The 17,637-nt window shown below is 36.9% G+C and overlaps 1 protein-coding gene across 1 annotated transcript; it reads left to right on the forward strand.

Moving 5' to 3' along the window:
- Positions 1-7,960: 7,960 nt before the first annotated feature.
- LOC306878408 (glucagon family neuropeptides-like) lies at positions 7,961-13,022 on the forward strand. The gene is made up of 7 exons (XM_079430756.1): positions 7,961-8,974; positions 9,193-9,279; positions 9,642-9,776; positions 9,946-10,050; positions 10,834-10,968; positions 11,402-11,495; positions 12,594-13,022. Exons 2-7 carry the CDS (start codon positions 9,194-9,196, stop codon positions 12,600-12,602), a joined length of 564 nt encoding a protein of 187 aa, XP_079286882.1. The 5' UTR covers positions 7,961-8,974; position 9,193; the 3' UTR covers positions 12,603-13,022.
- The last annotated feature ends 4,615 nt before the right edge of the window (positions 13,023-17,637 follow it).

Genomic DNA, 17,637 nt, shown 5'->3' on the forward strand with positions numbered 1-17,637 from the left:
AAAAAAATAGAAATACACATCTAAATTAAATGACTGAACAAAAAAAAAAACTGAATAAAAGAAGGAAATATGCTTCAAAGACTGGGAAAAGTAGGGATAAACTCTTCTGTCAATGACTTGCTGACGTGCACGAAAACCAGCCATGTATTGGACCCGGAAATATTATTAATATTCTACTTATAACTATTATATTATATTATAGTCATTATATCCGAACTGTCTGGAATGCAGCATTAGGTTAACTACAATTATGAGCCATTCTAAGGTAACATTTCAGCACTTGACAAAAGGATAGCGACTCCTAATTAGCACTTGCAGTTTTTCTCAGTTGCTTAAACACATTTCTTGAAATGATCAATTCCCCAAACTTTCTATATTCAGGTCAAAATGAAGCTCTACACTCAAAACAACTCAATCTTGCTGAAAAACCAAACTTTGCTCTCAGACATCACACACACACAACAACACAGTTTCACACACGTATGAGATCAATTCAAAACAATACTACAAAAACCAGTAATAAGTGTTGCTTATTACATGATCAGAATCAGAATCAGAATGAGCTTTATTGGCCAGGTATGTTTACACATACAAGGAATTTGTTGTAGTGACAGAAGCTCCACAGTGCAACAGAAAGACAGCAACAGGACACAGATGAAACAAGAATAACAACAATTAACCAAATAGGCAATGTACAAAGTAGCAAAAACACAATATACAATATAGACAACTATGTATGTACAGGTCAAGTATGTGCAAATTAGAAATGAGAAAATAAAAATAGAATAAGTGAGTGTGGTGAATGGATAGTGTATTATAGTTGTGTGTTCCACGTTTATTTATTGAGTGTTCATGAGATGGATTGACTGAAGGAAGAAACTGTTCCTGTGTCTGGTCGTTCTGGTGCTCAGAGCTCTGTAGCATTTTGTCACAGACAAAACTAGATTAATCCTAGATTAATCAGTAGTCAGTTCTCACCTACACACACACTTATAATTTTGTTCAGAATAGCTATCTCACAAATGTTTGCTCACTCAGTGTATTTTTGATTTTACAGTGGGGTAATTTTGTTGCAGTAGTACAAGATAGCTTGATTTCAAACTTTGAATTTAACAAAAAATGACAAGTAAGCAGTTAGTGATAAAATAAGAAACAAATAAACTAATTACTAATGATAGCACAAATAAATAATAATGATACAAATGAAATAAATAGCTTTTTAGATTTTCAGGTAGGTCTAACAGTAGGGCTATTTAGGGATTTATTTAAATTTTTTTACCAATTATCCAAATAATGTTTAGTCCTAGAAAGCTATTATTATCAGAACACGTGAGCATAACACAGCAGTTAGCAGATCAGTGAATGAGAGGGCAGCGAGTTGCCCATATACCACACCATGTTACAGCACAGCAGGGCTATTGCAAACAGAAACAATACTGTACTACATAGATGTTTCCTGTCGGCTCGTTTTTTGGTTTATTAGGCTTTAATAAGGAAATTTGAGCTTTGTGTACCTAATAAATAAAATAAAATATTATCGAATCTGTCTAGTTTTAGTTAATAAAGTGTTACAAAAGTTATTTGTGTTTTATGGTTTCATTTTGCTCTCTGCGAAGGCGGACGCTTTTTCTCTCCTCTCCTCCCCTTATCTTCCCTGCTTGCTCTCTCGTCTTGTCAATTGTCTAACACTTGAGAGACTCTTTCTGCACTGCTCTCCAAACCGAAAAATCATGGATTTGATCAACTGGTCTCTCAAAGCAATTGACACCATATTCTCTACAAGAGCCCTGGGCTCGGGGGAGCCCAATTGTCTGGGCGGGACGTTCGCTACTGGCTACACGATGGATGCATGGGAGAGATGGCGGCTCGTGTGTCTGGCGGCTCTTTCCGTGGAGGACATTGAAGACATCTACCTATTCGGAGCCATGATAACGGGTTTTCTGCTGATTGGATTAGGCTTTTCCCTGGGTTATCAGAGAATTCAGAAGACGGGAACAGCTGTCCAAAGCCTCACAATTCTGCCCGTCATGATTGAAGCAGTGGGCAGAGCGGTCAGCATCGAGACTGAAACCATCAACCGCAATATGGATTCTATCACGGAGAAGCTGACGGCTGTGCTGAGAAAAATTGATGGACTTGGAGACCAGAATGGACAAAAAGAGCTGTGAAATTGGTATGCAGCCGCTCGCACCAAGACCAAACAATCTTATCCTCTTTCGGCTTCCCAAAACAATAGAACTGCCTCGGACAAGGTCGTTCTAGAAACAACTCCCACGGAAGGGCACTACAGTGAGACGCTCTTGCTTCCTGACCCCTCCCACAGACACCTGGTGACTGTCGACTCCGTCTGGGTCCCGATCAAGGCCGTTTCCATGGCAATGCAATTGCTGTGTCGCTATCACAATCTGCAGACTGAGACAACTTGTTTTGGATACCAGCGGAGCGGATTTCCAGGCCTACAAATACACGAACTCACATCACACACATACCCATATATACAGACATTCCATTCACCCCCCCCCCCCCCCCCCCCCCCGATCCCTCGCCTTCGCCGCTTTGTTCCGCCAGTCCGACAGGCGGGTCTGCGATCGGCGCTGATAATAGCTGCTGGACCGGATGGCTGTTTGTAGGAGCTGGATTACCCCCCCCCCCCCCCCCAACCTGTTGCAAGTCGTATGTCTATGGTGTATTGATTATGTGCTTTTGTTGCTGGGGTGTTTTTTCTGTTCTCACACTGTACTCCCATAGGAGCATAGTCATAGTTTTTTTCTCCCCTCCTTCCTCATGTTTAAGCTGTATTTCTTCCTCAAATTCCCTGTCTTCCTGTCCTGTCCACCCCCTTGTCATATTGTATTGTATGTATGTATGTTTGTGTATGTATGGACAGGTTGATGGCTAATTTCGCTGCTACTTGTGACTAGTGACAATAAAGGGCTACTACTACTACTACTACAAAGCTTGTGGAATCAAAAATCGGGCTATTTTATTTAATTTCTTTCATGGACTAACCAAAGTAGAACTCATTGAATATGTTTTGAATTCATCTTTTTTTTTTTTCTTTCATTGTAGCCTGGGGATTTTGTGCACACTATAGGTGATGCCCACATCTACACCAATCACATTGAGCCGTTGAAAGAGCAGGTAGGTTGCATAAATTCAATACAATTAAACATGCATAATTCTACAGGTATTTCTGGAGGTGTTAGACTTAGAATTTTATCACCTTCACCCATAAATACTGTCCACATGAAATTCCGGTATAAAAATGCCTGGATATTTGGGAAAAAAGCATGTAGAAAGAATGTCTCTAACACTTGTCCTGTACCCACAGATTCAGCGAGAGCCGCGTCCGTTCCCCAAACTCAGGATCAAACGCAAAGTTGAATGAATTGATGATTTCCAGGCAGAGGATTTTGAGATCTATGACTATGACCCCCATCCTGCAATCAAAATGCAAATGGCTGTTTAGACCTTATAAACATGTAAAAAAAAAATTATTAATGGGAGTAGTTGTCTCAATGTTTATAAACATAACATCTATTCCCAGTTATAATAACCAACCTAATGTTTAATTTGAAGTGAAATATGATGTGGATTAAATATCAAACCACCATTTGTCTTAGTCAACATTTGAGAAACCAGTATGTTGTTTGGTCCAAACATCATCTGGTCCAGATAAGGCTTCGTCTATGAATGTCATCCTGCAAAAATCAGACCCAGCCTTGACTTTAAATCTAATCTTGAGCAAGTGCTTCAGAGCAGAGCAACACAGAGCAAAATGTGCTAAGCAAATTATTTTTGTTAATATCTGACTATAATAGAAACCAAACACCTGAATAAGTTGTTGGTCAGTGTTCTGTTCACACTTTTCACTCTTGTGTCATGTTAGACAGTACTTGGGTTGTTTTGGTTTAAAAAATGTCAAACTTTTTCAAACAACTATTAATTGTGATAAAGGGAGCTTTATGAAAAAATATAAATGGTGAACACTATGAACTGTTAGATGGATCACTTGAGTTTTTTTTTTTTTAATACCACTACTTTGCTGCCCCCTTTTGGCTTTTACCAATATACTATATCTAAAAGAGAAATGAAAGCATGTATTATATGAATGCAGCAGCTAAATATTTGACAATGCCAATACAATTCTTGACCTAATCGTTGATATATCTGAAATCAATACAGCTGATCAACTTTGCAGGATTCTAGGCAGATAATTTCATAAATATATATATAAGTCTAAACATTTACCACATTGAAAGCTCAATTGAGTACAGATACTTAAGTACTTTCAAGATGTCATGCACATTCAAATGAACAGATGAACTTACTGATAGGAGAAAAAGAAAAAGGAGTCATTCAGTACCAAAATACTGGCTGACAATTTGACTTCAGACCCTTGCCACTGCTACGTTACACAAGTGAAAGTGAAAACTATGACCCGACCAAGTATGTTGCCTAATTTGATTGGTGTTTTTACAACACTGTTATTCCAGTTGAATGATGTACTGATATGTCCAATGTTTGCCTTTTTCCAACTCAGAAATGTTGCCAAACTAAGATACATTCTGTCTGTTTCTGATGCAGAAAAATTAATTAATGCGTTCATGACTTTAAGACTAGATTCACGAGTTCGCACTAACATGTTAAATGATTGGGCAATTAGTAAGCATATTTGGTGTGCTGTCAGGAGAGAGGGCTCCGAGCTCGGGATGGAGCCCGAACCCAGAGAACTCCCCCCTCATCCCAAGAATGGGATGAAATTTAGATTGGAGTGCGGAGTTGGGGTGGAGTCGGGATGCTGGAAAACTGTCATAGAACAGAGGTGAGTTGCCTGTATATATATATATATATATATACACCTGATGTGCTTGTTAAGGTGATTAGCTGACGAGCTGCACCTGGGCCAGACTGATTATCTGATCGTGCCCCTTCCGAACCTTGTTAATAAAACATAATTTATTGTAATGAGTTACCGAGCAGATGCCATGCATGCAGGCTTGATAAATAAGCTTCAGATGGTTCAAAATGCAGCAGCTAGAGTGCCAAGAAACATGATCAGCCTGATTTTATCATCTCTTCATTAGCTATCGGTCAGGTTTTAAAGCTTTGAATGGTGCTATAATCCATCATTTTCAATAGACAGTCACAAAATTCCTGCCATCAAAATGCACAATAAGAGCCTGAACTATTCACACTAGAGGACTTAAGATATTTTGTATTACGTACCTTGAGTAAATATTATAACATGACTTTCCATTAATTATCATTTAAAGTGGGCTACCAAAATGACCAGAATCCAGTCATTTATATGCATCATTTATAACAGCAGCAGTGATATACATAACCAAGGCTCGACAGTAAATCAAACTCTTATGTATTGTACAAAACATTACAAATTAATAATGCCAACTCAAAACTGCATACAATTTTATCCACATATCAAATAATTAGACTATACACTATAGCGCTAAATAAATTGACTTGGCTTTTGTTGCATTGAATTCAGTAAGTTCCATCAGATCTGTAAATTTGTTGCAGTAAATGTAATTAATTTTAGATAATTAGTATTACTTTTACTAATTTTGAATCATTTGACATTTAAATGATATTTGAACACAGGGATGTGGGAAACCAAGAGAATGAAGAGGTTAATGTTCTCAGAGCATGTAGAATCTAAATATCTTTTTAATTTGAAAAAAATGAACCCATAATTTGCCTAAGCAAGTTGCACATGTTGACACTAGTATGTTGTGCACACTTCCTGATGCACAAAATAAATGTCATATTTGCCTCATAAAGAACACAGACACAAGCATATTTTACTAATTAAGGCAAACAGAGACATATGTTGAAATGAGTCATAAAAGCAAACACGGGTTATTGCACGGGACAAAACTGGATGGGTTATGACTGTGACATTGTCTGATGCAGTATAATTAACTATAAGCAACATATCTCTGTGTGTGTTTGTGTGTGTTTATTTAGGGCTGACCTTAGAGGTTTATGCAGCATAAGCAGAATTCTTTTAGGAGGTTTCTCTACAGTTTCCAGTATCTAAATCATTATAAAAGTGTCCCTGCCATTTCCAAATATGCTATATTCTGTGTCTGCAGTATTTCTGATTTGCGCTGTATTAAGCAGTACAAAAAAAAATACTGACTTAAAAATGTTTCTGCTGCTACATGTAAACGTCTGAAACGTGTGTAGCCTGTATTTGACAAATATTGCATCTAAATCCACATCTTCTGCGATAAATAAAGCAAACACCACAAGAGCGCCACCACGGCATGAACTGTCCGACTTGATGGCTCCATTTTCAATTACTCCCTCGACTGCAAGAGGCAATTAAAATAGCTCTTTCCGGTGTTAACTCCAAAGGTAGATAAATCCAAAATGAATTTTTATTTGCAAATCTGATTAGCCTAGGTGCCGATTTACTTAAGTGATAAGCTGTTTGTCTCTCCACCGACGTCCATTAAAACTCATCGTTAAACTCATCTTGTCTACTCTCCTGCTCATCTGAACACACAAATGTTGTAAGACAGAAACAATCAGAGCGTTCCCTTACTTCTGACAGTGCATTCAAACAGGGCTGCGTTTCCCAAAAGTATCATAGGAAAGCACTGATGTTTTTGGGAACAGAAAAAACACGTTTGAGTTACATAACAATAAACACATTTATTAAAATTGAAAGTTAAAAGTGCATGTTGATCATGTTCTATTTTGTAATGTTAATATAAATCATACACTGTCAGAATAAAAAGGTTAATTTTACCCTTATGAAAAGGAACCATGATTTTACTGAAGTGACTGTAGTTCAGCTCTTTCTGTTTGTAGATTTCCATGGTTACCACTACAGTAAACATATTTTAACCACGTGTAAACAAAAATATAACCTAATAAGCTGCAATATCATTACCCATTTTACTCTTAGAAATTAAATAATTTAATACATTTCATAATTTAAAATTCAGTTTAGAAGTATCCGATATCGGCGATACTGGCCTCTAAAAGTATCGGTATCGTATTGAAAACAAAATAACAATGAAACAGGTTAATAATTCCGTATTTAATCACGCCTGAGAGGCGCATCTCTCCTCTTTATGGAGTTCATAAAGTATATGTTTATATATATGAGTTCATATTCGGTTCAAAATATGGAGTGCCGTTCATGAAAATAGCAGGGAAAATGGTAGCGACTTCACTTGCACTTCCATCTAAACGCAATACAGTTATGATTGTAATATTAAAATACATTCATTCATGTTATTTAATTAGAATGAACGAAAAAGGAAGTTCAATTATATTAAAGTGGGAAATGTTCCAACGGCTTTGTAGGCTGAAAAATAGGGGGGATAAACATGTAAGTGACTCGCAACTAGCCATTTTTGGATCTTCTGATGCCAAATTTACTCTGCATGTACCTAAATTTAACAACTATCTTACTAACTATTAATAAGCAGCAAATTAGGAGTTTGAGGCAAAAGTCATAGTTAATAGTAAGAATTGGACCTTAAAATATGACCGTTTTGGTTACCTGGACTTTGACATTTTGACAGTTTTATTTAAAAATACATAAGCCTACCAATATGTTAAAAAGCTGGCTAAAATTCATCATCCAATTTAAAAACTTTAATAATTTTGGAGAGTATCACAATGTATGTGCGTGCTTTGAGCTGAACGTAAACAACGTATGTGTCAGCGTACGTGGTGCGGCTGACACCAAGCCTCTGCAGGAAAGTAATGAGAGTCACCAGATCGGGCCGTTTTTAGACCATGTTACCTGATTGGCTGACGTCATAGTGACGGTAGGTTTAGGGGTGGGGTTAGGTAAGGAGGCTCATTTTGATTGCATGATTTAGAAACACCCAGCAGTTTGAAAACACCCAAAAAGTCAGAAACGCCCACTTTTGCTCTGCAGAGACCTCAATCTTGTTGACACAGAACAGCATACGTTGTTTACGTTCAGTGGATACTCTCCAAAATGGCGCTATGGGGTGACGCGGAGGAGATGAATTGTTGAATAAAGTCATTATTTTTGTTTTCTTTGCACACAAAAAGTATTCTCATGGCTTCATAAAATTCCGATTGAACCACTGACGTCACATGGACTACTTTGCCGATGTTTTTGGTACCTTTCTGAGCCTTGATCGTGGTCGGACCCTTGCTGTCTATGGAGGATCAGAGAGCTCTCGGATTTCATCAAAAATATCTTAATTTGTGTTCCGAAGATCTTACGGGTTTGGAACGACATGAGGCTGAGTAATTAATGACAGCTTTTTCATTTTTGGGTGAACCATCAAATCATCTGTATTTTTTTAAACTTTTGAATCCTACGTAAACATAAACTGATATTAAACATTAATTGATATTAAACAGAGTTTAAATTATTTACATGCACTATAGATTAATATAAAATGTATATGAAATAAAAATTATAAGAACGCCCCACAAGGATCAGTATGACCCCAAATTTTATTTTATCTTGCGGGGACATTTTTTTGTCCCCATTAGAAAAACAACTTACTACTTTTTAATGTAAAAATACATTTTCTATAAGGGGGGTTAGGGTTAGGGCATAGAATATACAGTTTGTACAGTATTAAAATCATTATGTCTATGGAAAGTCCCCGGAAACTCCATGTGTTTGTGTCTGGAGGAAGGAAAAATACATGATCTCTCCATAATAAGGGAGGATGACGTAGACACAGTCTCTAAAGTGGGGAGTGAAAAGGGTCCAGAAGAAAGGGCTCCAAGAATAAAACTCGCGATGCTATAATGAGAGATGAAGACAAATGATAACTCGTTTCATATCCGTTCGACTGTCAATACAGAGATCTAAGAAAAAACCCCGTTCTGTGCTCATAAGGATAACAAAGTGACGCACAGAAAAGTTTAAAGAGAGAGAGAGAGAGAGAGATTTCGATTGTAGTTGCAGTCTCTACCAGAACGCATTCGTTCGCTGCAGAAGGTAAGTGAACCACTGCTGGAAGAGACCGGTATTCTGTGTATAATAATTCGGGTTTGACATAAAAGTAGGCTGTTTTGAGAGTACATATTTGTTTGGAGCAGTTGTAGTTGATACTGCCATTAAACTAATAGAGGGACAAACGATACAATTTGGAACGTTGAAGAATTAAAGTTCTAATGATTTCTCTGTGTTCTAATTTATATGTTTATCTGATACAGAATGATGACCAGCAGCAAAACGACTCTTGCTCTTCTCATCTACGGGCTGCTCGTGCAATGCATCGTGAGTTCTCCGTTGAGTTACAGGTACAGGAGACTTCGGCCAATAACACTATTAAAGCGTTTAAGTTTCCGAGCTCAAAATTTGAACTGATGTCTTTTTGTATAATAACAAACGTGTTCTATGAGCGTGCATTGTTTCGCGGAGAATCGAGCGATTTGAAAGATCAAAAGTGTGATTTAATTTTATAACTTGATTTTATTAAGACATCTTACTCGGCATAATAAAGTGTAATATAAACAAAAATATCTATCACGTGTCCCAATGCAAAAACACAATTTCCACAAAACATTTATAAATTATGCATGTATTTAAATAGACCACGTTTAAGTCACCTTGCTTCACAGTTAATTACTTGCGAATGAAATGACTTCATGTCTTGTTACAGAATGGAGACTGCAGGATTTGACGAGGAGGGAAACTCATTAACAGATCTAACCTTTGACAGAGACCAGATCTCCATTAGAAGCTCTCCTTCAGTTTCTCAAGACGCATACACCTTTTATAGTCCTCCATCGGAAAGGTGATTGCCTCCTTCTTTCTTCTTTTCTAAGCATTCCCAACATGTGATTCCTCTGGTTGCATTATTCTGCTTGCTAAGACAAAATGTGATAGGCTTTTACAAATGAGGTCAGTTGCATTATATTAGCTCAAGCTGAGCACCACAATCGTTTTGTGATTTTGTCCCCCAGGATGGAAAGGCACGCTGACGGGATGTTTAATAAAGCCTACAGGAAAGCGCTTGGTCAGCTATCAGCGCGGAAATACCTGCATACTCTGATGGCAAAGCGCGTGGGGTAAGAACAGTATGCCTTTCTCTCCATCTCTCTTCTTCGCTCTCTCATCCTTACTTCACTTACAACTTTTGACCGTGCTATTAAAAAACGCTATATCAGCTTTATATGTCCGGTTTTTAACACTCTGTGGAAGAATACGGGGGAAAAACAAGGGGGCGTTCACACAGAAACGCGTTCTCGCTTTTAAAAAGCGTTCGATGGAGCGCAACGAATGGATTGCAGAACTCCCGCGAAGGTTTTAAATGCAAACCTTTATTTGTGTGAATAGCCCTGTAACTTTCCACACAAGTTATTATAATTTATATAGGCCTATCCTAGAACGTATCCGAAATATCCAAAAATATTCCCAAATTAAACGAATTTTTAGATTAACATATGCACACTTTAATCCAAAAAATGTGACTTTTATTCAAACCCGATTTTATGAATGTGTATTTCAATGGTACGAGTTTCAATGTGGCGTATATGCAAAAAATGGACTTTGGCGTGCATTTAGGGGTATATGTATGCCAAAATGTGTATTATATGCAAGTGCGTATCAAGTGCACGCTAAAACTGCGTATGCACGTCAAACATGTGCACATCATATGCACACCAAATTCAGTTTTTGCGTATAAATAGCATTCAAAATACAACCAAAAACAATTAATAAATAAACAATTAAATCGTGCTATTGATAGGCTATGCATTTTCATGAGACAGGGCTTTCTTTTCGCAGTCAGTGTCGACTGTTTCTGTAATATCCTGGGTTCTAGAACACTTTGTCCTTTTTCTCTAACGCAGAGGAGGAAGCATGATGGAGGACGACAATGAGCCGCTCTCAAAGCGTCACTCGGACGGGGTTTTCACGGACAGCTACAGTCGCTACCGGAAGCAAATGGCCGTAAAGAAGTATCTGGCCACAGTCCTTGGCAAAAGGTATAGACAGAGATATAGAAGCAAAGGACGGCGGCTCGCCTATTTGTAGCCTTTTTCAAATGCGTCTAACATGTACATGTACAGCTTTTGTAGCAAGTTAGTCATTACAAAGACTACTATGAAGATGTGTCCTTTATAAACATGTATTTATGTATTAAGTAAAGACATTAAAACGAATATTTTGATAATAATATTGTTTTTCTTTTGTACTGAAGCACCTGACAATGCAACGATCTTCCTTGTGGACCAGTTGTTTAGTTTTACCGATACTAACAATGCTATTTATTCATGTTTGTTTCAATACCTTGTCTATAAACCTACATCAGTCTGAATATGAGTAAATAAACAGTCTCAAAGACAATCACTACATTGAATGAAACCTTCCTTCTTTTCCTCCTGACATTAAGAAAGAAGTTTTTTTTATTTACAACAGCCCTGAAGACTTAGATTTGCACCAATTTCTACAAGACGATGAGATTGTGGCATTTTTGTTCGATTTGCTGAGACAGTTGCCTCCTGAATTCCCGGTGAGTTTCTAAGGCTTAATGCCATAGTGCTTTTCTGAGGGGTCTCTCTCATCTCTTCCATGCTTTTACTCACGTCAAGTTCTTCCCACTGTCATCTATGGCTTAAATCTCACAAGCCATTCAACACGTTTTCTTTTCTTGCACAAACCTTTCCGGAAAAAAGAGCTCCTTGAGACCCGTTCACACCACGGACAATAACTATGACAAAAGCTGTAAAGGTTTATTAATTTCCAGTACTATGTGAATATAGAAGTCCAAATATTGTTGGAATCACTTTAAGAATGTTTTTTTTTTTTAGCTGATGAACAATAAAAACTTTGACAGCCAATCAGAATCAACCTGACTTTGGCCAGCTTGAGCATTTAAAGCATTGTGGATATTAAGTTATCACCAAATTTGTTTTTATAGTTATCGTTTTTAGTGTGAACTGAACTGGCATTTATTGTGCATATTAATGTTAATTAAAACTGCATCTTCACACAGATGACTCTTTTTGAAACACTGTCCTGTCCTTCCTGCTTTTCTCTTATAGCATGCAATTGCTCCCCTTTGAAATCTCACAAACAAGAAAAACTGAAATCCATCTATGAATGCATGTGTATTCGACTTGATTACAGTGGTTCAGACATATAAATGTTTCTTTCTTTGTTATTTTTTCACAATCTTTCTCACATTGCCCACCTCTTGCATCAGTGTCAAATGTTTGTTCTTTGTCTATGACCATAAAGCAGTTAATCAACGGAGACGTGTGTCTCTACATCTTAAAGTTTTCTGTCACATCTGTGTGGTTATAAGTATCAGTATAGGTCATTGTTAGACGAGTTGGGAGTGACACAAAATAGATGTATTCTGTAATAATCCCTTTATGCATGCAAGACAAATAATATTGCGAAAGATTAAATAAAACACAATATGTTTTGAGGTAAAACCAGCTGTTAAAAGCATTCCTCCAACTTACATCACAGTTGTTGGCAGTGTTGTATATGCTTAAGCTTGTTAGTAGATGTACATGTTTGCATATGCATATTAGAATGAGTGTGCGTGTAAAAGGGTGATCATGTGAAATCAATCTGTGTTTAATTCTGCATTCTCCTGCAGGCTTTGTGATGCAGGAGGCAGCTAGCGGCTTGGGTGCCTTTGCTTCATCTTTTAAATGGCCACCAATTTCAGATGGCACATTAGTGGCCCTCCAAATGCTGCAATCACCTGCTCACACATCTCCTATTTCTCACATAACATAATTTGTTCAAATGCCATTTGACTTTCCGGTTATTCGATTTAACTTCTCTATGCATAGTGTGTTGTAGCGATCTGTACGGCATTTATTAAACATTCTCAGCCTTGAAATTCATTTTGTGTGCAGAGACTGATAGTGCCCAAAGCCTTACTTAAACATTAAGATAAATCTTGTGTTGATCGTTAGTACAATAACACATGGGAGCCACACAAGGGCACCATTATATGTGTAAGAAACAAAAAAACAACAAAAAAAACTGTGTTGTAAGATTTGTATCAATAAATTTTTGTAAACAACACTTTCGTCTAATCTTTGATGATTATGAAGAAAATAAAGTCCCCAATAACACAAATATCCTTGGATCATAAATACATGTACAATAAATATAACACACCTGCAAGTAACATTTAGAAAGATCACATCTTCACAAACAAAATGCGATATGCCATCAATAAATATAAAATTCAGAAAATGTGTGATGTCAGATTATATAAATAAATAGAAATATAACCCATGCTCTCAGAAAAAAGGCACAAAAGCTGTCACTGGGGAAGTATCTTTTCAAAAGGTACACTTTTGTACTTTTTGGGTACTAATATGTACCTCTAAGGTACCAATATGGATGCAGGCCGCTTAAGGTACAAAGGTGTATCTTCTGAAAAGGTATCGCCCCAGCGACTGCTTTTGTATCTTTTTTATGAGAGTGAATGATTGAAGAAATATTCTAACATGCAAAACTTGAAAAGTGACACAATATAGGAACAAAAAATAATAAAAATTAGGGTTTCAAGCTACTGCTATCTTATAAAGTGAAATAATTGCTTACCACTAAAGCGGAGCTGAATGTATACAGTAGCTGGCAACAGAGAAAGCACACATGTCTTGTGTGTATTTGTGTGTATTCTCCCACCAGGCTGTGACTGGTGTTATACAGAGCAGAGACACCAGGATAAGGAGAACCTTTTAGTTCCCGTCAGAGCAGATCAGAGCTAATAATCTCACACCGGACCCCTACATCGCTGTAGCACAGCAGGCAAAAACACTGACCTTTACCATCGCCATTACATGTCCGTTTAGCTAGCTGACTGATCTCATGCAAACATGCATTGTACTCACGGTCAGCATTGGGTAACGAAGGTTTAATAGAATCATTATAGTATTAAAAGTAATTCAGCTGTCTGTTAAACTACGTTACATCCCAGTCTCATTGGAAAACCCTGTGGCGACATTTCAGCAAAATTATATTACGTTGCTTCTTGCATGTTTCGCAGCACAAAATAAAATGTCCAGTGGGTGACACTAAAAGTGTGTTTAGTTTTAGTCGAAACAGATGAACGTGAATCTGGAAACATTTTATTACATATATTGTACATATTGAAGCACTTCAGAAATGAAATGTCCAGTGAGTGGAACTAAAAGGTTAATACTCTACTATGTATGAAAATAATGTACCACCTACAATAAACCGTGCCATAAACCTGACAATAGTGTCAGTTTTACAAAAGCAAACAAAAGGCATTTGCTGAAGCAAAAGTGTCATTTTAGCTTTTTTATTTTGCTACTTGTGTTTCACAATACTCTGTACCAGGTGGGCTCTCGAGCAAGTTTACTACATTAGAAAAGCCAAGCACATTATTATAACAAGCACAAGGATTATAACGTCCCTGAAAAGTGGTTGCTTATAAAATGAAGCGGAGTTCTACAGTGGTTACAACAACAACAAAAAGCAGCACCATTTCCAAATCTTAAATAATAAATAAAGATGGCACCACAAAATGAGGCTCTTTCTGAAAACATAAGTGTGTGCGATTGACTTAAAGTGTCTTAAGGGAAAACAAGATCATTTCTACCTCTTTCTACTTCCTTTCTCCTTTCTCTACCTTCCCCCTCTGACTGTTATGAACCAGACTACTGAAACATGATAAAGTGCCCTGGTGTGATAATTTTATATGACTATTAAAAAAGGCTGAATCCAAAATTGCATACTTCCCTACTATAAAGATGGCAAAACACAGTATGTGAAATAGTATGTCCGTAGCAGTATAAAAAAAAAACAGTAGGCAAAAGTACCAGGAAGACTTACTACTTCCAGCGAGTTTTTGATATGAGCATCTGATGGACACATGGACAGAGAATTTGTGTGAAGCAACACAACTGACGCTGGTAGATCACGACAATTACAGTACGTCCAGATTTCATTCACCTTCAAACTATATAACATGCTGTTTTAACGATTATGAAGTAATTCTTTATTTAAAACAAGTACCTACTCAAAGGTTTCGCATTCTGGATGCAGCCAAAGACAGTTTAAAGTCTAAATATAATGTAATGCGATCATTTTGGAGGATATTTTTTAATATGGCACAAGAGCTCACCCAACAACATCTAGTTGCTACTGTAGAGAATGCAAAGATTAGAACATGAAGGGCATTTATTTAGTTTATTTGTAATTTTGTTTAAATGCCTGTAACTTACTGTAGAATTGAGTATATTGTCAGTATATTGTCAGTCTATCATCTGAGAGGTTACCTTATAAAATTATTAATTTCCTTGTCCTACTGTACAAACATTTTACTGAGACACCTGAGGGTTTTATTAGGACCTTCAGATTAACTACTATAGGTTTGTCTTTTCATATAAAGTCATACAGCATTCATCTTCTTTACTGTCTCTTTCTTTGTCTCTTTCTTATCCCCCACTTCTTCTTTTCCTGTTCTCCCATTCCATTATCTACTCTTCAGTCACCTTAATGACCATTTTAATTATTAATATCCACAGCCACTGTGTGTGTTTGTGGGTGTGTGAATGCAGCTAAGTGGATTGATGGTGATGGGTCTTTGTTTAGAGCTCTATTGATAAATGCACGAGGTATCACTGCCAAACACTTCACTTTTTATTTACGAGAGACGTCAACATCCTTATTAAACATTCATATGAGGGCATCTTCGCTGCACTCATCTCACTGCACCATCTCATTCACTATCTAGTTTGCTTTAGAGCTATAGTAATTAACCTGTGGTTCTTTATCGGCAGTATGGTTTTACTTTTAACTGTGCTTGTCCAGCAATTAGCTATTTATTATTATAGGCTAATGCACTATATTCAATCATATTACAGAGATAGTCAGATGAATGTCCATCTGTATCAGTCCCTTCATTAAATCCTTGCTGGTCTTGCAGACACAGGTCCAGGGTCACCATGTTGTAATCAGAATAGATGTGTACACTGATTTATTTAAATCATCCAAGGTGGTTTCAGAATAGTTGTGGTATTGGCCTTTTTGGTAATGGAGATTATCGTGAATGCATGTGCACCTGCCACTAGAAGGCTCTACTCCTTTAAGCGTTGTTTGGCTCAATGGAAAAACATGCCTGTCAAACCCCCAAAAACGTAGGCTACCTGTACATACACTTGACTGCAGTAACAAAGTGGGGCAGATTATTGATTAATAAAGACCTATTTTTGCATGGTTCCTTGCACAATATGTTATGACCTCAAACATTTTTACCACAGTGCATGATTTATAAACTAATAAATTTTGATGTTTGCATAACCAGCTTCATATATTTGTCTTATCTGATGTAAACTTGCTCGGTAGCGCACCTGGTACAGCACTGCACTTGTAGATGCAAGCTACAATGGCACAGTTGCTCTGGCAAAATACGTCTTGTGTTTGCTTTTGGTCACACTAATGGTTAGGTCTAGGGATGGGTTTAGTGTAGGTGGGATGTTATTTTCAAACGCGATAGAGTATTAATGTTTTAGCTCCACTCTCTGGGCATTTCATTTCCAAACTGCCGCGATATATCTGTAGGCCACAATGAAATAAGTAATAGTCCCCAGGGCCAGTATGTCTTGCTTTCTAGATTTTTGAAAGTGGCTCATATTCTTTTTCTTTTAAAATATTTGTTTTATTGTTTCTCATTATAAAAGGGTATGCTATGCGCTGTAACTATGACTTGATTTTGACTCAGAGCTACCATGTTATGAGTGCACGAATCAATCTATGAAGTCAAAAATGTAGAAAACATTGCAAAACCAGCAGTCGAACATTTAAGTTTGTTAGAGATTTAGTTTTTTTTTGAAAAATAGTTTGTTGCAATCAAGATTGTAAGATTGCTTTTGAATAGCTGAAAGATTTGAGCTGAAAGTGTAGAGGTCCAGGAAGGTTTTTTCTAATAAACTGCGGCCACAGATTTGCTTCAGCAATACGTATCCATACACATACTGCTGTTGGTAGTTGTTTTCTGTAGAAAATTCAACTTATCGATCTCATCATCTAATTACAGGTTCTGTATTTCTTCTACTTCTCTTCTCCCCTGTTTCCTGGATCCAGGTGATACTTTTAAAGCTATAACCGCATCTCTGCCTGATTTCACATATTAAAAACAATTAGGTGCTTTAAATGGGCCCTGTAGTATATTTGAATAATGAATCTCCAACAGTCCCTTCATATTAAAAGAGGTTATAATCTACTAGTTCCACATCACATCAGATGGGTAATATCATGTGTGTAGAGGTTTCTATTTCTATTATTAGAAAGTTGTGAATGATGCAACATTTTAATATATTACTTTACCAAAGGCTATAACGATGAACAATGTCTTCAACATTCAACAATAAAACAGTAATTGTGGTCCAGGACTGAGAGAGATTTGTTTGGTATTTACATTTACAGTAAAATATTGCAATTCTAAGTTTTCAATAATCACTTTATAGCATCTATACATATGTACTCAGCAAAGTTACATGAAATCTAGTGTACACACAACTACAAACCATTTTTGAATGTATCTAAATGTAATATCCTGTTAACGTAGAGACAATATTTTTATGGCCACTGAAAATCCAGTTCAATAAAATCCTTGCATCGATGCAATAAAATAAGCAAACAAAAATATAGCA

This window comes from Barbus barbus (genome assembly GCF_936440315.1).
Source record: "Barbus barbus genome assembly, chromosome: 2".
In the NCBI taxonomy this organism is placed as follows: domain Eukaryota; kingdom Metazoa; phylum Chordata; class Actinopteri; order Cypriniformes; family Cyprinidae; genus Barbus; species Barbus barbus.

Bases quoted from the DNA above. Each gene is read 5' to 3' on its own strand.
- LOC306878408 (XM_079430756.1), top strand. From the start codon at position 9,194: ATGATGACCAGCAGCAAAACGACTCTTGCTCTTCTCATCTACGGGCTG. The intron at 9,280-9,641 runs GTACAGGAGACT...GTCTTGTTACAG, and splicing joins AGTTCTCCGTTGAGTTACAG to AATGGAGACTGCAGGATTTG. The intron at 9,777-9,945 runs GTGATTGCCTCC...TTTGTCCCCCAG, and splicing joins TATAGTCCTCCATCGGAAAG to GATGGAAAGGCACGCTGACG.